Below are 22927 nucleotides of genomic sequence, written 5' to 3' on the forward strand. Positions count from 1 at the left end.
CCCATACCCGGCCCTTCCGTTTACGCCTGCACAGTATGCCTAACACCCTCCTGGTCATTGGTGCCTTGTCAACACTGACAAGACACACACATCCACACACAGCCGTCCTGGGTCAAGGGACCAACTTCAGACAGGGATTTTAGGGCCAGCAGTATCTGCACCTTTATGTACACTACAGTATGGGCTGGGCAGAGTGCCTGGTCCCAGGGACACCACTGTTAACACTCTACAAAACCCAGAGGAAATAAGGGACAAGTGCAAGTCCAGGAAAAGAGGACAAAGTCACGCAGAGAGGTCGCTGTTATCAAAACGCTCCTGGTCATACACTTCAGCAACCACCTTACGGCCAGCAAACCAGCGCCCATTGAGGGCCTGGATGGCCTTATGAGTCTCTGAAGCCATTGAAAATTCCACAAAAATCTTGACGATGATCTCTGCATCTTCCTCCTCGCCCTGCTTTTCCTGGTAGATAATGACCCGGTTCACAGCACCAAATTTGCCACATTCCTCTGTCACCTCTCCCTCCAAGTCATCGTCGATGTCCTTGGGGTCCACCATGTTTCGTAGAACCATCACTGTGGACTGTAAGAACGGAAGTTGAGTGTTGTGGCATATCAACCACAGTACCCCCACTACCCTAAAGAGGCCATTGCACTGGCACTGGCCCACCTACCTCCTGTTTTCTGAGTAGCTTCTGCATGACCATGTGACGAGCACTGCTGCCAGAGATGCTCATGTGCTCCTGTTCACTTAACATCTCTGGCCGCTCTGACTCAGTAAACAGCTCCTCCTCTTCCTTCTCTTTCTTGGGCTCCAACAGACCCAATGTTGGCGGGCTGGCTAGGATGGGATTCACCACTCCCACAGAGGGGATGGTGACTGGAATGGGAGGGCGGGCTGGGGTCACACCTACAACAAAACCAACCAAGTTCAACAGTCATACATATATCCTACTTGAGTAGTAGAGAGCTGGTCAGCTATAGCCAGCCTCAAGGTGAGGGGTAAGGAATGGTGGAGAACCTGACCACTCACACTCACCTGTGATGACTCCAGGGGCCTGGGCAGCCATGACAGCCTGGGGTAAAGCCCCTAAGGGCTGGGCCAGTGTCAGTGCTGGGGACACTAGTCCTGGTGTAGCTAAAGTACCCAGCACTGCTGCTCCAGCCACTGCTTCCTGCAACCAAAAGGCAACCACAGTCAGTTTCTAGTCTGGCTACCTCCACCCAAAACCACCTGAAGAGCCAGTTCCCAAACGGATCAGTGGGCCTGCCACCCACTGTCAAACCCACACCACTGCACCAGCTCTCACCTGAGCTGTAATCTTGGCTGTGGCTGCAGCTGCAGCCACAGCAGCAGCAGGCGGAAGACCTCCAGGCGTGGCAGGTGTTAGCAGGGGCATGGGGGGTGTGACGGCCTTGCCCACCCTCAAGTACTGGCCACCCAGATCAAAGAGGTTCATGGAAGACACAGCATCCTGGGACGACTGGGCCTTTTCATATTCTGCAGGGCAGGATGAGCAGTGAGGAAGGCCGGCCCCAATACCAAGTGGGTTCCCTTTTCTCCTTGGCTCTCCCCAAACTCACCAATAAAACCATAGCCCTTGTGCTTGCCAGTTGTGGGATCCCGGGCCAGTGTACAAGACTTGATCTTGCCAAAGGCTTCAAACACACTCTTGATGTCATCATCAGAGAGGTCCTGATGTACAGAGGCCACATAGATGCGGTTGAAAGCCCTAGCCTCCTCAGCCAGCTGGTCTATAATGGGTTGGGCCTGTCCTATGTTGCTGGGTCTGCCCACCTAAAAATAAAGAGGCCAAGAACAAAGTGTTCCATCAGCCTAGGCCTGTGTTGCCTACTTGTATGTGAGTACACAAGGCACTCCAGCTTTTTCAGCTCTAGGTGAGGTCCAAGACCAAGACTCTCTTGTCCTTACCTTGATGTTCCTGCCCCCAAGCATCACTGAGTTCATCTGCTCCAAAGCCAACTGTGCAGCTTCTGGGACCTCATACTCCACGAAGGCAAAGCCCTAAACATAGGGAGTTGCTATCAGGCCAGGAAAGCAGATAAAAGGGCAAGCTAGGACACTGGAGTAGCTCCAGTCTACTTACCTTGTGCTTCATGGTAACAGAATCCCAGGACATATCAATGCTCTTGATGGGGCCAAAGGGAGCAAAGGCCTGGCGAATGGTGTCTTCCCCCAGCTCGTAGTAGATGGAACCCACATAGACCCGGCACATGATAGCCAGTGCCCGCTGCCGCTGAGCTGCCATCTGCAGCAGGACAGAAGGAGAGAGCCACTGGCTTGTCAGGAAGGCAGGAGACTAAGCATCCCTCTCCCATCCTGGCCCACCCTCCCAGCTCTGCTGTGGGAAGGGCTCCCCACACAGCAGTGAAGTGCAGGCTGGGCTCTTGCACTCAGGGCTTCGGGGTCAGCAGGACCCCACCCCAAGGAAGGCCAGGCCCAACAGCAGGACATGGAAGTGCCCAGCCCACCCAGGTCCCAGACAGACTATGCCAGCAGAGCTGACAGGTGGTCAGAAGCCAAGGCTGAATGCCCTGTAATTCAGCCCACTTCTCCAGTCTGGGGGCCAGGTACCTGGGCTAGGTTGGGAGATCCTCCCATTAATCTAGCCAAGTATTGGGACAGAAGAGGGAAGGAGGAGCTGTCCAAGCCAGATACACCTACTGGCATGGAGGCCAGAAGAGAGGGTGGCAGAAGACAGGGCAGGCATTGCCCAGAAGAGATCCCAGGGAAGGAATCTGGGAGCCCAGACAGGGGCTCTCTGGAGAGAACAAGGAGCAAGCTGCTCATGCAGGGAAACATAGGTGAGGACTCAATGTGCTCTATATATATCTCCTATACCAACACCACCCACAAAAAAGAGCTGCTTGGAGCACATGACTGAAGCCACAAGAGATGGCCCAGGTAAGAGCATCACAAGGCAGCAGAGAACCCAATGAAGAAGTCTCAGGGATCCTTGGGGCTGGGAAGCTGGCAGAACTAGCAGTGAGCTGGGCCACTGTAATGAGGGACCTCCCCATGCCCTGGGAAAGGCTCCTTCCAACATTTTACAGATGTACAAGGCAGGGGGTTCTAGAGTCACAGGTAGGCCCCATGGGCCATGCAGGGCCTTACTCCATAACACAAACAAGGGCTTCTCTCACCCTAACAAAGGTCCCAGGGGCAAGAGACCAGTTTACTTCTTCAGACATTAGCAGGCCCAGTCTCCCTAAGAGAGAGGACTAAAAGGTCCACTAACATAGGACTCACCCAGGTAGGGTCTTATTTTTCCTCACATAAGGGGCACCCTGAACTTGGGACTATTCTCTCAGACTGGCTCCTGACAAGCCTCAGGCCCTTGCCCAAATGAAGGGCCTCAAGGGTAGAGCCACCCTTTCTCTAAGCCCCACAGACATGAAGCCACATCTGTCCTTCAGGTCACACTTGACAAGAGAGTACTAAGTCTCCCCTTCTAGGTGAAACTGCCCAATTACAGGTCTCTGACCACATCTCCCAGGACTCCTCAGAGGGTCAACAGCTCCATTTCAGACACATATTTCCCAGAGTAGATAAAAGTATGTCTCAAATGTGAGGGCAACTCATCCAGGGATAGCCCTCCAAGTGGATACCCCAGACAAAGGGCCATGTCTTTCCCACAGGATTTCTCCAGGATAGGGCCTGACCACTTCAACTTGCCTCTGGGCAAGAAAAAGCCATCTCCTTCCCAAACTCCTCTGCTTACTGCAGCCATGGCCACATAACCTCTACCCCTTGCTGAAAGCTAGGTCTGTGACCCAAGTTGTTATTTGCCCTTCCCTCTCTTGCTCACTCAGGGCCCCAGCCCCCACCCACCCATCCATCCTCCCTCCAGAGTATGATGGGGCCACAGTTAGGACCCCTCTCTTATCAGGGGCCTGACCCCAACCCAAGAGCCCCGGCAGCCTGGAAACTGTCGGAGTTGGAGGCCCACAGGTACATCCCCCACATGGGGAGGCAAGGCACAGATGAGCCTGGTATTTGGCAGCTACCCTCCCTGGCTGGCTGCCGCGGCTGCCCTCCGCAGTTACCTGGCCGGTTAGTTTTAAGGTGGGCCCTCAGAGCAGATGGAGGCCTCCCCAGGGGCGGTCCCGGGGTGAGTGCCCACACCACTGGCCCCACCATGCCTGGCGCTCTGCTGTGCTCGTCCAGAGCTGGCGGGCAGGGCCAGCCAGGGGAGCAAGGTCCCCAGCAGTGGGCTGCACTGCCCCCCTCTAGCCCTGACTAAGGACATGAGCCCCAGAAGAAGTGAGCATTTCTATTGACCGATTGCAAAGGTGAGAGAGGATCTCCAAAGCCCATTGTCACTGCTGCCATCTGAAAGACAGTAAAGACAGAGTTCAGTCTGTTGGAGCCGAGCAGTCTCCCGCTCTTGTCAACACCTCACGCAGACAGCAGCAAGGCACGGAGTCCCCGCCCTGCCAGGGAGGCCCGCCTGCCTTCCCACACTGCTGGCCACTCTGGCTGGTCACTGGCACCTGCCCAGGGGGGGCTTCAGAGCCCCAGGTGCCCCGCCCCACAGCCTTTGCAGCAAGACCGGCGAGGGCAGAAGGAAGGGAGGAGAGGGATGGACAGCATAGTGAACAGCCAGTATGAATGTCTGAGGGCTGGACCTGGGGGTGGGGAAGGCTCAAGGCCCAGGAACCTGTCAGCTTCACATAGGCTTCTTCCCACAGATATCACAGCCTCCAGCCTAGTGTAGGGCCTAGTGGAGCATACCACTAGACTGCCCCTTAGTCGAGGGCCCCAGGGATAAAGGCCTGACCATAGGGGTAGGGAGGATCACAACCTACATATATGCTGCCACCATGGCTGTGCACAGCCTGGATGACAAGGGTGTGGTGGAGACCCAGAGGCACCAGTGGGAAGACCAAGAAGGAGAACTGGGCAGAGCTACAGAGAAGGAGTGGGGAGGGGATGGAGATGGGGCCTTAACAAGCAACAGGAGGAAAGGCCAGGCTACTCATGCCTCAGAGAGGACCCTGGTGGTCCAGAGAATGAATCTTGAGAGTCTGAGAGTGATAACACCTTCTGGGGGCAATCGGCCACAGGCACAGGAGGCAGAGAAGAGGAGGAAATGGTGGAGGTAGTGGGGAGGGGTGGTGAAGGCTTCCTGGCCCAGGCTGGGCAGGAGGGCCTCCAGCAGAGCCAGCCCCAAGATAGTGGCAGTGGCGTACAGGAGGGTGGTGGGGCTCACCTGCAGGTTAGTGAGCTGCTGCTGCTGGTGAGCGATGGTCTGTTTCACCAGCACACTCTTGATGCTCTGCTCCATTGCATACTTCTTGGCCTGCAAGAGATGGCAGTGAGGTGCACTGGGGAGCCCAGCCTACAAGGGGATGGTCTGCCTCACCAATCTTGGCTGAGCAGTTGTGCTCAGGAGGTGCACTCTCACCTTCTGGAGGGCCTCCTGCTGTTCGGGCGTCAGGGGAGGCAGCCCCAGCTTGGTGCCTGTGCTTTGCCCATTTTCCATCTTGATAGAATCTGCACCCTGGAGTAGGAAACAGGGGAGTTCTTCATCAACAAACCCAAAATTTTTCATGTCCCAGAAACCCCACAGGCCCTATATCCCTAGACTCTTAAACCAAAATAAAGTACAAGCCCCAGTACAAGCTACTTGTAGCTTGGTTAGGATACAGGTCTTCCTTCCAGACATTGCTATCCCTATTTAGGCTTCTGTCAGTCATGACTCAGGGGTGGGATACATTAAACCAGGCAGGTATCCTGTAAGGACAGCAGCATAATGGCCTTCTCTTGCAACTAGGAGAGCAGTGTGCCCACTCCTTGTTGACAATTTGACCCCAAGGTCTCTGTCCCAAGAACTGTGGAACAGCCAACCTCTGTTGTCCTCCAGAGCCCAGACAGCAGAACCAGGATCAAAGATTCATTACTTACAGGTTACCTTGTACTCTAGCCTCTTGGTTTCCTCAATAGCCCTTGCTAGGGCTTCAGGCCACCCTGGAACAAAGCAAGGGGCCTCCTTCCAAAAATGCCTATTTTGGGCCCTGAAGACATTCTTTTTATATGCCTCCCAGAGAGGGTAAATATTATTCCTCAGTTCATGAGCTCTACAAGGGATATAGCCCACTTCCATTAACACTCCTGTATGGCATGTGTTCAACACACCAGAGGCCAGGTATAGAGCAGCACCCTAGTCAAATGAATGTAGAACACATGGTACTGGCCAGGGGAGGGCTCGCCACTTGCTGCACACATAATTGAATGCTACCAGAATTGTGTTCACATTACTCCTGTCAAAGCCATTTCCAAGTTGTTTGCATGTAAACAGGGAAAAGCCCAATGCCAGAACAAGCAGACCCTGGGAGTAATGGACAAAGCCAGTCTACGTATCTAACCAGTTCAAAATACCTCTAGTGACTCTTCTAGGCTTTCAGCCACAACCTTTGAGAGCAATAGTAGAGAGGAAGCCCTCAGCATGGGATTATAGGCAAGGACTGAAGTACAAAGTAGGCAGGCAGGGTTTGGCTGGACTCAAACCTCATGAACCCCATTATGGATGCCAGAGTGCTGAGTTTCTGGTCAAAGGTCAAAAGGCAGGAAGCTTATAAGGCCCCTCTGGAGCAGAATCCCAAGGAGACCCCAAAGTCTCTCTCTCAAGAGCTGGCAATAGATGGAACCAAGGGCTGTAGTCTGGCTCACACTAGATCTGTCCTCTGCCCTCTCAGCTGGCTCCAGGCCTATGAGGCTATGACATTAGAGTAGGCTGTCACCATGGAAATAAATGCCAGTTCTTCTCAGCCCCCTAGAAACTTTTCAATCTCTTCTTTGTCTTGGTGAACAAAAGGCCCTTCTCCCACCAACCATACAATGGCATACTGGCCAGCCAGTCAGGACAGAGAGCTTCAGCCCCCACAACTTCCCAAGATCCAGGCTGCATAACAACATCTCTGTCTGTACCCCCCACCACCACCACCAGTAAGGCCTAGACAGAGGCTAACACACTATCTTGTTGAAGCCTTGTGGGATTCTGTGGAGGCGGGAATAAAGAACCTATCACTTAGCAACAACAGAGCCCAGCTTCACATCCCAGAAGACTTACTTCCATGACTAGAGAACAAAATCCATCCACAATCACCCATAAGCCCAGAGAAGCAAGTGTGTGTGTGTGTGGGGGGGGGTTGTCTCCCAAGACACGTGTGCTTTGACTTACATGTTATTTTATTGTTTTACTTACATGAAAACAAACAGCTAAAATGGAAATCTCTATTTCTGGCTCTAGACACAATACTGCCATTCTGAAACAGAGGGCCTAGCCTTCTGTACAATCCTAATGGCTCCAAGCCAGCAGCACTGAGAGCTAGGCTGTAGTTATTCCCATCATCTCCATCTCCTCCCCCTTCTGCTTGGCTAGCCAACTGCCAGGCCCTGCCAGGCTTAGGCTAGATGGACTCCCACAGACAAGATGCAAAACAGAAGCAGGCTGAGGAAGGGGCAGGGCTAGGCCCCAGTCCTGTGGACACTGTCTGCCAGAAAGCAGAGGCTTGTTACTGGATTCCCCCAACCACATGTCCAACTTGCCAGTCAGGTCTCTCTAGGCTCAAGGATGCAAGGGCAGGCCTGAAGGAAAAGATGTTTAAGGTTAATACCTGTGGAGGTTTCCATTTGTCTCCTGCTGCCACCACTGCCGCCGCTGCTGCCGCGGCTGCCGCCACCGGCTCAGACCCCCCTCCTTGTTGGCCATTGACCTGCTGCAGGCAGAAAGGAAATATAACCAATAGTCATACAAACCCATCACCCAGGCCCCTCCTCTTACAAAGCAGAAGGCTGCCTTCCCCATCTAGAACAAGGCAGGCTGGGCAAGGGCCAGCATCATTTATTCCCAGCATCAATCCCACCTGTTCTGCCTGTATACCCTCTACCCTGCCAGCACATAAGTAGCCACTGTTAGGGTACTGTTAGAAAGCAGAGCAGCAGCTGAAACAGGCCCAAGTTGACAGTCTCCTGGGAAGGGACAAAAAGAGAGCAAGCAGTCCTGCCCAGGGCCAAGGAAAGCCACCCTTTCCTGCTGACAGACTGAGCAAAATTAGATGACAGGGTGACCAGCTGGCGGTATTCTCCCATCCTTCCCAAGGCAGCAGGAGCACTGTTTCCATCAAACTCTATACACACTTGGGCCAGGCTCTAAGCTCAACCTTTATATTCCACAAGCTCTGGTCCTATCTAGGCTTCCCTCATCCAGCAGCCAAAGTCCAAAGCTGTCCTAGGAAGACAGCTGAGGACTTAGCTCTCTACACTGGTTAAGACCCACTCCAGAGGAGACAGACACAGAGGTCCAAAGACAGCCTTCAGGAGATAGAACTCTTAACATGGCCTAGGGGAGTAGCCCCTGCCACCCAACAGGCCTTGGCAGAGGTGAGCAATGTGGTAAGAGGATGATGTAATGGAATGGTCCTAAAACCACCCTGACTGCTCTGAGATTGCAGGGTGAACAGAAGTCAGAATGTGCTTTTGCTACCATCAGCTCAAGAACATGCTCCGCAAATATCAAAAGACAGTGACATGGTTGTGCCCATTCTCAGAGACAAAGCCAGAAGCTGTCGAACTTAGACAAAGTGGGTCTTCTCAGGTCATTGGACTACTAAAGGAGGGACAACAGCACAGCCTAGTATACTGCATACTATGGATGGCCCAGCCTGAACTTGGAGCTACTCCTGGTGCTACCAATTAAGTGTGCACTACTGCCTAGTTCAGCTCCACTGTGATTTAGAAATGATATCCCAGAGAAAACTAAAGGAATGGCGGCCACTCCTATGGCACGAGCATCCACAGAACAGAAGCTGCTTCCTAACATCCACAGTGAAAGCATGCTAGTCAGACACCAGTGACAGGTTGAACCTGGGGCAGGAGTTAACTTCCTGCCTCTCCAACTTGCTAGCCACCCAGGGACAGGGATAGTGCTGAAAGCAGCAGACAATGCATATGAGCATTCCAAGGAAAGCTCACCTATGGAAGGTACAAAGGAAAACAAAAACCACCCAATTTAGTTCATTTACTATAGGGGAGAGTTTTCCAACAGAGTCTAGAATTCTGTTCTAATAAGTTTCTGGGAGACCCTAGAGAAAACTATCATTTGTTATCACAGCTAGTCACTAATATGCATCTCAGCCATTTGTTTCTGTTTAAGACCTAACAGTCACATGCTGTCACCTTGGGCAATGGAAATGATAGGCCTTGCAGTCACAATGTTCCCCAACACCAGCTAGCAGTGAGTCAAGAGAGGAAAAGACCCCTTGAAGGACAGTGTTGCTGAGCATCTCTGATGCACAAGCCAAGCTCTACCCTTCACCATCTCAGAACAAAGAGTTACTTCCATTACAAGACATTTTAAATAACCCGAGGCTAATCACCTAAAATCTAGGCCTTAAGCTCCTCTTGTGCAGGGGGCCTATCTCTGAGGCAGCATCGAAAATTTTACATACTTCCATGAAGTCCCTTACTCTCTGGGAAGTCACAGGTTCTAGCAGTTATTAGTACCATCGACAGCAGTGACAGGCCCCTAGAATAGGACTGGCTGTAGAAGGCTGTCTTCCATCTGTTCAGGTCCCTTCACAGGGTGCAGTGCTGTTTCCTGGGTAGCCAGGCTTGTACTGAGCACTGTGGATGCAGCAAAACAAGAAAGAGAGAAAGACAACTCTAGGGTCCTCACAGTCAACCGACAGCAAAGATTATTCCAACTGCTTCAATGGTGAGATTTACTGCCCACACCCATCTTGAGCCCATCTCAACAATGGCAATACCTGTCTGGCGCCAAGCTATGGTAGCGCTGACCCCTAGGTAACGTTTCAGTCTGTATGAACATTTGGAGGTTACTCAGAAACGAGGCTTTCACTGTCCTCCAGTGCTGGTCAAAGTATCTCATACTTTGCCCTTCTATCTTCTATCATATCACAGACACCTAAGGATGGTCACCAAAGACTCAATAACCCGCCTCTTACACAATGGCCATTTGCTCCTATAGCTTCAAGCAGCAAAGCATGATTTAAAAAAAAAAAAAAAAAAAAAAAAAAAGTTAACCATGATGTGAGTGGCACACACTAGCTTGTGATCTATCCCTCACAAGCTGGGGCAAAGGTCCATTTCCAAGTATGAGGATACAGCTCTCAGCTAGGGCCGAGCAATGGCAGCCTGTGTATAGTACTTGGTTCTACCATTCCTGCCTCCAACCACCTTCGTGTAAGTCTTCTCAGACCTTGTTCCATCCCTCTGGGTAAGGGTGGCAGTTAATAAAAGGCTGGGTTGCAGTGGTCAAAAGACAAGCGGTTTAGAAGTGCGGAGGACCTGGGGTAGACACTCCGGGAATATTCCTGAGTGAACAGGGAAACCGCTGAGCAGAGCAGGCGGAGGCTCAACCGCACAAGACATGGGGTTAGCAAAGTCTTATGATGCCCATAAGACCTGCGACCAAGGCAGGCACTAACTGTCGGCTTCTTCAACAGAGAGATGGGAAGAATGACTGCTCGAAAGATGTGGGAGGATGTCCTTCCCCTCCTTCGAGGGATAACAGAATGGAAACCGTCTTCTCTGTGCACCACGGCGCAGAGCAAATGCCATGGGTCCGTCCCTTCCGCGTCCCCAACACCGGACGTGGAAGCCCGGAGCAGGCGTCACAGTTCCCTGAGGCCGCCGGACACCTAGATGGCTATCGCCCAGCCTCAGCAGGGCGAGGACCTGAATCGCCCCGCGAGGATCCAGCTGGATCACCCCGCCCAGCCGCCGGAAACTGGAGTCCTTGAGCCGGAAGCTACAGCCATAGTTGCGGCAGTAGCCGCGCGCGCCCGTTCCGCCCCCGCCCCGCGTGCCGGGTGCCACAAGAGGGTTCGTGTGAGGCCGGGTCACGCCGCTGTGCAACCATGGGTCCTCGGCGCCCTGGCCCAGCCCCCGACTCACTCCCATCGGCTGACGGCCGCTCCTAGCCGCGAGGGACTCACTTACGAGAGCTATAGTAGCCGTCGCCATCTTGCGTCCGTCGCGGCCGCCGCGCGCGCCACAAGCCCCAGCTCCTTCTACAGTCTCGCGCGATCTGGGCGCCGGACGCGGAACTCTCGCGGTAGACTTTTCCCTAGCTACGTGGACGGAGACCGGGATGCATTTCCGGGGCGGAGCAGGCAGTTAACGCACCAGAATTGGACTGAGCAGAGCGGAGCGGATGTGGCTGGGACGCGACTGGACGGGACCGGACGGGACGGGGCGGAGCGGGGCGGGGCGGGGCGGGGCGGGACGGGGCGGGAGTGGAGGCCGAGAGAGGGCTGTGGTGTTCGCCCCTTAGCGGTCTTGAGTCACCCTATTTTACCAGCACCCTTATTTCAGTTGAGTCCACTTGCAGAAAGCAGCGGGAAAGAGCGGCTGATTCCTTCTCGACTCCGTGCGTAGACAGCCGAGACGAGACAAAAGGACTGATGCATTGTCCATCTCTAAAGTCAGGAATCCGCATTTATTTGAAACAAAACCAATCTCTTTCCTAGTGAGAGAGTAGCCTCTTAAAACGGTGGACAGAGATGGCTCCCCAGCTAGTCCCGTGGTTACAGTACTGTGGGCATATCGTGCACACTGGACCCCAAGTCCTGAGCTATGTTTAAATCTGTATATTCATCTGTGCTGTGAGGAGGAGCTGCCCTGACATTTGTCTCGAAATTTGCTCAGCAAGACACCACACCGCATCTGTAAGCTCAGGCACCTTCAACTGCCCTTGACAGCCATTCTGTTTTCCAACACTGAAAATTTTAGAATCTAATATAGAGATACCTAGCAAAATAAGGCAGAATATTTTCCTCCCCTTTCGAAGCCCCTTTAATGCCACAGGAGCTATATTGAAAACAAAGCCTAAGAGAACAGAGAAGTGAAATGCTGGGTAGTTAGGGGAGGGTGGGCACTGACTTAGTTTTGTTTGTGATGGTTGTGTCTGGAATTTTCTAAAAAAGCGCAGATAGGTTAAAAAAATGTAGTTGCCTCAAGACTTCTTATGTCCCTACTACATGGTGCTAGAAGGTCTGGCTCTGCCAACAGTGGCTGCAACTTAGCTCTACTCTGGAAAAGGAGCAGGCCCAGCTTAGCATCTCGTTCTTTTTTGAGACAGGGTTTCTCTGTAGCTTTGGAATATGTCTTGGAACTCTGGGCCTCAAACTCACAGAGATCCTCCTGACTCTGCCCTGAGATTAAAGGTATGGGCCACCACCACCCTGTTTAGCATCTCATTCTTAAGCACAATCAGCCAGCCGTGATCACCATTCACAAGAGGATAAAAAAACAAGACACAGAAGGAACCAAAGCAATAAAGGAAACAGAAGAATAAGAACAGAAAGAAATATCAACCCAAAAGTTGTTGCATCCCAAGAATGAACATAAAGGCTACCAAATGAGATTTCTTCGAAATATAAAAGCTGAAAGAGGTCCAGCAGTGGTAATGGTACACACTTTAATCCCAGTACTCAGGAGGCAGAGATCTCTGAGTTTCAAGGCCAGCCATCAGAACTCTCTACAGAGGGAGTTCCAGGACAGCCAGGACTACACAGAGAAACCCTGTCTCAAAAGGCAAACAAATCTGAAAATGAACATGTTAATAGATTGAAAAGTGAAGTTTAGCTGTATGTGGTGGCCCATACCTTTGATCCTAGCATTCAAGGCAGGGGCAAGGCAGACGGATTTTTATGAGTTGAAAGTCATCCTGATCTACCTTTCTAAGCAGTCCAAGCAAGTTCCAAGACAGCCAGATATAAAGAAATCCTATCTTAAGACAAAATCAGGCAGTGGTGGCACATGCCTTCAGTGCCAGCATTCAAGAAGCAGAGGTAGGTGAATATGAGTTCAAGGCCAGCCTAGTCTATAAAGCAAGTTCTAGGACAGCCAAGGCTAACACAGAGAACACCTGTCTTGGAAAAAAAAATTTAAAAAGTTGAAAGGCTCCAATGTAATACATTGGTCAATAGTCTTCAAGATTTAGAATAGGATGGGTCTACCAGAGCCTCTAAAAATGGAGCCCACCCCACCCTTGCACCCCCCCACCCCACCCCCATCCCCAGGTGTTAAGTGGCCTGGGTCTTACTAACCACCATCAGGGGGAAACCAGGTACCATGCTCTGGTAGTAGCTTTCCGTTTAGAAAGCTGCTAAAAACTTAAAACTTAGATGTTAAATCTGTCCTTTTTAGATCTAACCAGAGGCTAGACTACATGGAGACAGCATTTGGCTGCTTTAGATATCTTGTGAGTTAATGAAGAGTCAACGATTTTTAGCAAAAAAAAAAAAAAAAAAACAGCTTCTGAATGTCTGTTACAAGCATGGCCCAGAACATAGTTGCCCCCATCCTGATTTTCCTGTCCTTTGTCACTCGGAAGAACCTAATGGAGTGGTTCAGCCTGTAAACACCATTGTTAGCTGGACCAGGATTTTTGTTTGTTTTTCCCAGACAGTGTTTCTCTATGTGTCCCTGGCTGTCCTGGAACTTGATGTATAGACCAGGCTGGCCTCCAACTCAGAAATTCTCCTGTCTCTACATTCCAAGTGCTAGAATTAAAGGTGTGTGCAACCACCACCCAGCTTGGACCAGCTTCTTAGAGTTACCAATAGGCAATGTCCCTCTGAGTCCTGCTCATGTGAAACTCCTAAACCATAGAATTTCATGGAGTTGCTTTTGAAAATAAGTCTTGTCTCCCTGCTCTACCATAAGCCAGAAGTCCAAATCAGTGCCTATTCCAATTGTCCCTAAGCAGCTGATGGGAGCAGATGCAAAGACAAACATTAGGCAAAGAGAGCCCAAATTGAAAATCTCCAAGTCCCTCCCCTTGGATCTTGGGAACCCCGCCCCCCAGGAAGAGGGGAAGAATAATTGTAGGAGCCAGAGGAGGTGGTGAATACCAGAACTTGGCCCATAGAATCAACTAGGCAGGGCTTCTAACAGCTCACAGAGACTGAAGTAGCCATCACAGAACTTGCATGGGTCCGTGATAGGTCCTTTGCATATATGGTATGGTTGTTAGCTTGGTGTTTTTGTGGGACTCCTAACAGTGGGAATGGGAGTGTATCTGACTCTTTTTGCCTGCTCTTGGAACCTTTTTTTTTTTTTCTCTTACTGGGGTGCCTCTCCTAGCCCTGATATGAGGGTTTGTGCCTTGTCTTATTGTATCTTGTTATGCAATGTCCCTCAGATATACCCAAGAGGCCTGCTCTTTTCTGAAGGGAAATGGAGGAGCAGTGGATCTGAGGGGCTAGGGAGCCTGAAAGGAGGGGAGGGAAAGGAAACTGTGGTTGGGATGTATTGAAAACAAAATAAAAAAAAGTCTTCATTTCTGCCCTTGAGCCCTCTCATGAGCAGCTCATGCACAAATGTGCATACACATAAACACATGATAAATGTAAAACAATAGAAAATACAAATATTCATCTCAATCAACTAGGAAATAGAGAAAAATTCACTAAGATGTCATTTTCTTTTTTTCTTTTCTTTTTACAGTGGTGAATTTCTGGTAATTTCCAAAACACTAGACAAAAAGAGACAGAAGAGCTCCTATACAAAAGGTCAGAATTCAGAAGCATGGTGATTCTTGGAACTAGAAGAATGTAACATGACACCCTTGAGTCCTGAGGAGAAAGGGTTTTCAGCTAAGCAAACTTCTTGTACCTCCCTACATTTTCAATCAGAACTAGGGAGGTGGAGGCAGAAGCAGGGAGATCTCTGTGAGTTCAAGGCCAGCCTAGTCTACAGAGTTCCAGGACAGCCAAAGCTACACAGAGAAACCCTGTCTTGAAAAACAAAAAACAAAACCAAACTAACAAAAGAATAAGGACAAACAAGCAAAGATTCCATAATTTCCCATATGTTTTTCTTGGGCAATTTGAAGGATGTTCGTTTGCAAGTGGGGTAAATGAAGGAAGAAGGATGTGTGGGACCTAGAGAGAAGAGAACAGCGTGCAGTAGAACCCTGGCACATGGCAACACATACAACTAAACCACAATACAGAACAAGCAGCCTGAGGCATCAGATTCTCAGTGAAGATTCAGAAAAAGAAGAAATAGTGGTCAGTTGTCCTTGATCCTTTTGAGAGGATCCCAATGATGAATTAATGGCAAACACATAGAGAAAACTTAGGAGGAGATCTGGTGAGAGGCTCAGTAGGCAATGGGGCTTGGCACCAAGCCTGATAATCTGGGTTCAATCCCTTGAGCTCACATGGTAGAAAGAAAAACTACCACAGATTTCCCTCTGCCCTCCTTCTGTGCTATCACACACACACACACATCCAAATGAATTAAAAAAAAAAAACTAAGCAAAAAAGAAAATTATTAACTTCAGAGAAAACAAAAAATTGTGCAAGAAAGACGATATAACCTAGGACACCTTGTTCCTTGCTGAGACCTATACCAGTAAGACACATCCATGATGTCCATCAAATTTGGATGATGCTGGGTCAGAGGGTGGGCAGGTGACTAGCCTTACAAGTTGCCATTGGGGACACCTAACATATAAAAATCAATAAACAGGACCCAAAGCAAGCTTGTGGCCTGGCATGGTGGCACACACCTTTAATCCCAGCATTGGGGAGTCTGAGACAGGCAGATCTCTGTGAGTTTGAAGCAGGCCTGGTCTATGGAGTGAGTCTGAGGCTAAGAGACTGGAATTTGTGAAAAATCAGGGTAGAAAACTATTTGTTATTTACTATTGACCCTGTCCCCTTGCAACAATTCTACTTCTAAAAGACTATGCAATAAGGCATGATGACTCACACCTATAAACATCACTGGCCTGCCTGGTCTGGATACTGAGTTCCAGCTAAGTGGGGCTATATAGCAAGACTATCTTATCTCTAAAGATACGCTGAACAGAGACAATAAAGTATATGCTTTCAGATCAGTTAAATCACTTGTATAATCTCTTATGGATTTTCCAAATAAACTACATCAGACCATAATCAGTGTTCATTCAATTTATTAGATGTCCCATGACAAATCTGCTTTTTTTAAGGTTTTGGTTAAGATGGTATGGTAGGCAACACAACAAGACCCCCACCCCTGCGTGTGCCCATGGTATCCACAGCACCAAAACCCAGGATGATTAGTCTCCATAGTAAAAGGTACTTGGCAGGTGTGGCTCCTCTACAGACCCTGAGAGGGATATCATCCTAGATTATGTAGGTGGGTCCAACCTACTCACAAAAGGCCCCAACCTTCCAGGCAGTGGAAAACCAGACAGCTAGTCCATGATAAATATTCAACCTGATGCTGCTGGTCTTGAAGGTGGAAGGAGAGTTAAGAAAAATTGGTGGCTTCTAGAAGATGAGAAGCGCTCTTAGTTGGCAGCTGTAAGAAAGTAGGAATTTCTGCCTTACCATGGCAGGGAATTCTGCCAATAGCTTGAAGGAGCAGGAGGTGAGCTCCACCCACAACTCACTCCCACCTTCCAGAAAGAAACACAGGCACTGATGCCTGGGTTTTAGTCTAGTGAGGGCCTGAAGCAAACTTCCGATGTACAGAACAGTATCTGTGTTGTCTCAAGCTACTAGGTTTGTGGTAAATGTGACAGCAGCAATATGGAACTATTAATAATACAGTAGTGAGCCTTTCTGGTTTCACAGATGAAGAAGTGTTTCAAAAGGAACTTGAATGCATTAAATTTATACATTTAAAAACATTGGAGACCTTTAAATTTGAAGTTGGAAGACAGGCAGTTCAAGAACCAAGAAATCAGGGTGGTTGTGAGGGGAAGACTCTATCAAGACTTTGCAATGAGTAGGATTGAGACAAGTTGGCTTGGGGACAAACGGGGGGCCAGGAGCCCTCAGTCTCAGAATTCCAACACACAACTTCCCCAGGGAGGAGGTGCAGAGGATGTCAGACCTCTGAGCCCTCAGATCTGGAATGAAGAACAAAAAGATCCTGCTGGAAGACACTGGGGAGGACATAGGTTCTGGTCTCAAGTATGTGGAAGATTAGAGGAAGGGCTCAGGGAAGGTCTGCATGGGACTGGAACTGGCATGGGTGGGACCAGGAGTTTGCTGGCCATGGACCCAATCCCAAGCTCTCTAACCTCTGGTTCTCCAACCACATCTGATCTGCCTGATGCCCAGGATTGTGTTTGACACCTGAACAGGCTTTATTACTTTTGAATTCAGACTCCTTCCCTAGGTGTCTATATCATCTGAAGGTATGGCTGTTGTCCTAAATGACCTGTATCCTCTACTTTCATGCAGGCTTGGGGCTCCATCACCACTCCAGGCACCCATATTGCTGTATAAAACGGAGTGGGGGCGGTGTCTTCACTAGCAGGGCTTGTGTTCATTGGTTCCACAGTGTTCATTGGTTCCACAGAACACAGGCAGAAGGCAGCTCTGAGCAGTATGGGGCTCTTTGCCAAGTGGACAACCCCAAGCCCTGGTATCCCTGCTGGGCTGCCAGGACTGAGAAGGTCAAGCCTGTGTCCCACGGTACTTGAGAAAGGTGGTCTCCAGGAAGGCTGCTAGCTTTGTCCGGTCATCCTGCAGTGGATAGGTAGGGAAGCATGCATGGGAGTACTAAGCAGCTCAGCCCAACCTGTACCTTTCCAAACCTACAGTGCACCCCACCTACCTCATGCAGAAAGCCATAGTGCACAAGTTCAGCGGCAAGGTCCTGGGCACTGTCAGCTGAAGAGAGGACATAGGACAAGTGAGTTGTAGCACCAGCCAGCGCCCAAGCTCCAGCCCAATACCAGGTCTCCTATCAGCCTACTTGGGAGCAGGTCATAGGTCAGCTGTCGATGTAGACGATCTTCCAGTACCAAAAGCAGAGTAAGCTGTGGGTGAAATGGCATGGTCAGGGTGGCACCAGCGTTGATTCCTCCCTATTTCCCTAGCCTTGCCCAAGGCCCTTGCTCACATGCCACCGAGCCTTGTCCTCACTTCTCTCCAGGTTGCATTGCATCTGGACCACCTGAGAGCAGGGAAGCTGCATTAGTCACAGAGTACTACTTAGCAAACATGCCCAGAAGGACCAGCAGAGACCCAAACATGGTAAACTTCTCCAGGGGAAGTCCAGAGAACTCATCTCTTCGGTTTGGGTACTCAGTGATAAATAGAACACCTTGAAAAGGGGAGAGAGACAGAGACAGAGAGGGGAACACTATGTCCCAGGATGTAACTATACAGAAAAGTAAGGTGACAATAGGAGCAGCCAGGAGGCTGGGGCTCACACTGCCTTCTACAAGCTCTCTGGGCAGCCAGGATCCAGGACACTTTGATTCCCAGCATTTGAACTTAGGGTACACTGTGGAAGGAAGGAATCTAGGAGGAGGGAAACCAGGGTGATGGTTCTGGATACAGATGAGGAATAAAGGTGGCCAAAGCCTTTGCAATAGGACGGAGAAAGAGCTGCAAAAGCAAGAAGCCTCTGGGGAAAATAGGTTACAGTTTCCACAAAGGGGTCAACTTGGGTTTGATCTCTGGCAGCCTGGAGGAGAAATGAGATGGGGGAGAAACAGGTCCACAGAGAAAGGCACCCATTATCCAGTTGTGGGCAATTCTGAGAGACAGCACAATGCAGCAGGAGTTGGGACTCACCTTCCTGGTCTCTGAGTCAAAGGGTTCTGGTGTTGGGGTTTTGGCCTTCTGGGCCTCCTCTGGGGGTGGTGCTAACACACGGGGAAGTCCCAGGGGCCGGGCAGCCGCAAAGTTCATCAATGGATAGATCCCATTCCTGGAGATATAGCAAGGGATAGCTGCAGGCTCAGGCCTGACAGTGCTTTTCCTCAGTCTTATGCCAGCTCTCACCTGACATCCTCTAGGAATTTGTCCAGCTCCAAGAAGGAGACCTCTGAGTACCTAGAATGGGGTGGTAGGTACATGAGGAGTGTCAGGCCAAAGGCTAGCCAGGTAGCTGGTAGGGGAAGTATTATGTAGCCACTGCTCACCGCCACTGCATTGGGGGTCCTTGGAGTTGGGGCATCTCAGCCAAGACTGCATGTAGATCCATTGCTTTGGTCTTTTCTTCTACCACATTTTCTGGCATGAGGTCTGTGAACCACAAAAATGCTCAAGGATATGGGCCTAAACTAAGGGTCCTGCAAAGACCCTTGCATGTTCTGACCCCAGGGTCCTGGCCCACCCAAGCACGTATGCCCCTTACACTGGTGCTGGATGAAGCAGTGGGCTGCCAGCAGCTTCAGCGAATGCACCTCTAAGAGCACTCGGTGGAAGAGCAGGTTATGGGCAGAGGGCCTGCGGGCAGGGTCCCGGGCCAGGCAGGAGAGGATGAATTCCTAGGTGTAGAAGGGAAAAGCAGGTGGTTAGTGGGAAGATCCTTGCTCTAGAGGAGGTCCCTGAAGACCCTAGACCCCACAGGTCCAATCACCACATCCTCCCTCCTCAGTAATGCTGCAAGAGCCTCCATGTACAATGCACAGAAGAGAAAGGCATCCCATTAGCTGACAGGCAGATCTTGAGCCCCAAATACCCATGCTCTACTTCCATTCATCCTGGTGAAATTTGTGAGCTCCCAGAAATCTTTTCTTCCAGGTAGGCCTTAGTGCAGCAGTTGGTACACTTTCAGATGCACTGACCAGGCCATATCTCTAGCCTGCCTCTACAGCACTGGCAAAGTAAGCCGCTTACCCGCATGTTGGGGTCACTCAGTGAGTGTCTGGCTCGAGCAATAGCCTCTTCTGTGACCCGGGTATCCCCATTGGCTTGGATCTCCAGTACAGCCATCTGGGTACAGGGACAGATTGGTCATGGTGAGATGGGATGCAGCCCAGAGGATAAGAGGCTATGCAGAGTGGACAGTACCTCCAGTGCACACATCCCAAAGGAGAAGATGTCCACTGCAGTCCCATCATTGACTTCTGAAATGGGAAGAACAAGGCAGGGTTGGTCAATCTGATGTGCCAGCAGGTCAGGTACCCCAGAGCTCCTTAAGGACTCACCACCATACTCTGGTGGGAAAAAGTGCAGGTTTCGAAGTTCTTCCCGCTCAGCGCGGATGGGGCTCCGGAGATCATCAGGAAGTGCTAAGGAAGAGCGTAGGGCTGAGCAGACCAGTTTCTCCACCCCAGAGGTCCCCATACCCCAGAGGCCCCACGCACCATTGGAGAAGATGCGGTACCACACTGCAATGGCCAATGCGGAGAGAAAGAGTAGGCGTCAGCAGGCTGGCACACTGGACAGTCTCTGGGCTCCCGCAGGTTCCCCAACCCTGCCCCCTGTCCCGCCCCGCCTCGCCAGCACCAGAGCCGATCTTGATGAGGCCATTGTGCTGAATGAAGATGGTGTCGCTGGTCAGGTTCCCGTGGATGATGGGGGGACTGCAGGCGTGCAAAAAACTGCAAGCATAGAGGAAGGGAGGCAGGAAGAACCGGGTCAGAGGGCACCGGAAAGGTGCAAAGCAGGGGGCAAGCACGTGGGCAACCCCAGGTCCTCACCTGAGTGCAGACAGGATCTGCGTACACCAGCGCTTCCAGGCCTGGCAGCGGACGCACGACTCCGTCAGGTGGGCACCAAAAGGCTGCTGAGCCTGTGGAGCCTGCCCGCTATCCCGCTCCTGTCCCGAGGCCACTCTGAGTACCCCGCCCCATTACTGTCCCTAAGTTCTTTTGGACTCCCTTCAGTCCCCAGCCCACTCCCCATACCCGGGCGTTCATGGCCTTGTGGTTCTTCTTGGTCTTTTTGAGGAACTGCTTGAGGCTGCCAGACGACACGTATTCTGTGATGAAGATGACCTGCGGGCAGGCGGGCTCCGCCGTTGCAGGTGGGTCCCAATGCTGCCCCACCCAGCCTGTGGCTTCACTCCGCCCTACACCCGCCCCTAGCTCACCCTTGCGCGAGCCTCAGAGGCGTCCAGCCAATACTTGTGCAGCTTGACTATGTTGGGGTGGTCCACCAGCGCCAGCTGCTCAAACATGGTCTGGATCTTCTCCTAGGGAAAGGAGGATGGTCGTGGGAGCAATCACGATATGGAGCAAAGGGGGTTTGGGCAGGGCTCACCTCATGGGCCGAAAAGGCTTTCCTATCACCGAAGTGGAGTTCGTTCCACACCACTTCTACCCCCTCCTCCGTGTCCATGGCCAGAAAGGTGCTCTGGATTCCCGGCATATTCCCTTGGTTCACCTAGGTGGGAAAGATGTGTGTTCTGATACGAATAGAACCAGGTTGTGGACGTAGTCCCTGCCACAACTTTTCCCCAACCATGAATGTGCTGCCTGCCCTGCCAAGCTCAGTGGGAGAGCTGAGGGTGGTGAGGCTGGGGACCTACCCCCTAGGAGGATAGGGGTGGTGTTCAGTGGTGGACCAGGACGTTAAGTAGGTTTTAGAGATTGGAGACCATCCCCAGAGGGGTAACAGGGGATTCAAAAGGCACGAGGAGGTGGTCTTAGGATGCCACTGGCGTTCAAGGAATTGGGGGGGGGGGACGATTCTCACCAGGCGTGGGGCCAAAGAGATCGAGGGCCTCGAGAGGCCAGGGCGTCAGGGGAGACCGTCAGGTTGCCCCGGCCCCACGGGCCCCCGTGGCCTCCAGCCTTAGGCTACAGGACTGCGGTGTCATTCGCACCCATGCCCACCTGCTCCCGCCGCTTCTGCCAGCGGCCACACGGGCTCTCCTCCAGGATGTCGCTCTCGTCCTCGCTCTCGTCCTCCCGCTCCCGCTCGCGGCCTCGCCTCGGCGCCGGCTCCGGGGCCGCCATGGCTCGGCGGGCCCAGGCCGCCGCCCTCGGCGCAAGCCGTCGTCCTTCTCCCGCTCGCCCTGGCCCGGCGCCCGGCAGCCCAACCTTGGAGCCCAGCGGAGCAGCCACCGCGAGCCCTTCTCGGCTCCGGGAATTGGGAGGTGCGGGCTCACAGCGGACTCGAGGGAGGAGCTGCCCCGCCCCTCCGGAGCCGCCTCTGCGAGGTAGGTGCTGGAGTGTAGCTCGACCATGGGCGACAGAGCCCCGCCTCGGACACTCCCCATCCTCCCAGACCACGCCTGCTCCCACCAAAGCTCCGCCCCGAAGAGACGCGCCCCTCAAAGGCACCGCCCATTTCTGCGGAGGCCTCTTCTAGGCTTCCCCAGGCAACAGTTCGCAATGGCTGGCCTCCTTGGGAACCACTCTTGGAGCCAGTTCTTGCATTGCATCCCGATTCTGCTCCTATCACTTATGTCCTGAACTCCACCCAATGTAGGGGGTCTGACAGTCTGGATTGGGCAGCAAGGGTCAAGGGCATTTGGGAGCAGGCACCTAAGTGGCAGGGGGCCATATGGTTTCAGAAATGGGGCCAGCTCTCCCTCCCCTCCGGCACCCAAGGGAACACCAGGAGAGCACCACTAAAGGTGGCAGGTGAACACACCAACACATCAGCAAACTGTCAGGATGCACTTCAAATCTTGACCACCTGTCTCTCCCTGACCCAGAATTCCATGCTTCTTTTTCAGTGAATAAGCCCACTTTGCATAATGGCAAGTTTCTCTTTTCTCCCCACATGTGACCCTCTCCTTTTCACTTGCCACACCCAGCAGAATTGCCTAGAAACCTTTATCCACCCACCCTCACTTCCCTCACTCTCACACTTGCCCTCCTACCCACGTTCACCTCCCCTTGCTATATAGAGACCATAGTCTGCCTGCCCTCTGATTTAAATACCAGCTGGGCCCTGACCAGCTCTGCTCCCTCTGCTCCTGACTTCTGTTATAGCCTGCTCAGAATGCTGCCTTTTGCCCTGGTGGTCTACCTAATCTGAAAAGGGCTGGCCACAGAAACTAGAATAGGGCCAATGATTGGAAGACAATTTCCAATTCCCTGGATCCACTTATTTGTGTCTTTTTAACTGGGGCCCTAGCCACACAGGAGAGTCTGTACTGAGAATGTAAATGATGAGGAGCCTTGTACCACTGTGCTAGAAGAGCCTCTTGAGGGTTCATAGACTACAGATGGAACACAATT

At 51.7% G+C, this 22927-nt stretch overlaps 2 protein-coding genes across 10 annotated transcripts; both read right to left on the reverse strand.

Moving 5' to 3' along the window:
* Positions 1 to 137: 137 nt before the first annotated feature.
* Positions 138 to 11139, reverse strand: Puf60 (poly(U) binding splicing factor 60). Of its 8 annotated transcripts, XM_051189188.1 has the most exons (13): positions 10987 to 11074; positions 9529 to 9648; positions 7641 to 7742; positions 5429 to 5524; positions 5234 to 5323; positions 4303 to 4353; positions 2108 to 2269; positions 1933 to 2025; positions 1584 to 1797; positions 1310 to 1500; positions 1039 to 1174; positions 674 to 909; positions 138 to 582 (listed from the first exon to the last, which is right to left on the reverse strand). In XM_051189188.1, exons 2-13 carry the CDS (start codon positions 9529 to 9531, stop codon positions 283 to 285), a joined length of 1674 nt encoding a protein of 557 aa, XP_051045145.1. In that variant the 5' UTR covers positions 9532 to 9648; positions 10987 to 11074; the 3' UTR covers positions 138 to 282. The 8 variants fall into 8 exon arrangements, with proteins under 8 accessions (XP_051045145.1, XP_051045141.1, XP_051045142.1 ...); XM_051189184.1 differs by lacking the exon at positions 9529 to 9648 and having other exon boundaries at positions 10987 to 11139; XM_051189185.1 differs by lacking the exon at positions 9529 to 9648 and having other exon boundaries at positions 7641 to 7739; positions 10987 to 11068.
* A 4817-nt stretch (positions 11140 to 15956) lies between these two features.
* Positions 15957 to 21721, reverse strand: Nrbp2 (nuclear receptor binding protein 2). Of its 2 annotated transcripts, none has more exons than XM_051189192.1 (18): positions 21572 to 21721; positions 20997 to 21119; positions 20827 to 20928; positions 20642 to 20731; positions 20435 to 20475; positions 20241 to 20335; positions 20099 to 20122; positions 19940 to 20023; positions 19803 to 19858; positions 19629 to 19724; positions 19144 to 19276; positions 18929 to 19031; positions 18789 to 18839; positions 18579 to 18714; positions 17899 to 17952; positions 17752 to 17815; positions 17611 to 17666; positions 15957 to 17519 (listed from the first exon to the last, which is right to left on the reverse strand). In XM_051189192.1, the coding sequence occupies exons 1-18, from the start codon at positions 21692 to 21694 to the stop codon at positions 17451 to 17453; spliced, it is 1500 nt and encodes a 499-aa protein (XP_051045149.1). In that variant the 5' UTR covers positions 21695 to 21721; the 3' UTR covers positions 15957 to 17450. The 2 variants fall into 2 exon arrangements, with proteins under 2 accessions (XP_051045149.1, XP_051045148.1); XM_051189191.1 differs by having other exon boundaries at positions 19940 to 20041.
* Between the last annotated feature and the right edge of the window lie 1206 nt (positions 21722 to 22927).

This window comes from Phodopus roborovskii, unplaced genomic scaffold (genome assembly GCF_943737965.1).
Source record: "Phodopus roborovskii unplaced genomic scaffold, PHOROB, whole genome shotgun sequence".
In the NCBI taxonomy this organism is placed as follows: Eukaryota; Metazoa; Chordata; class Mammalia; order Rodentia; family Cricetidae; genus Phodopus; species Phodopus roborovskii.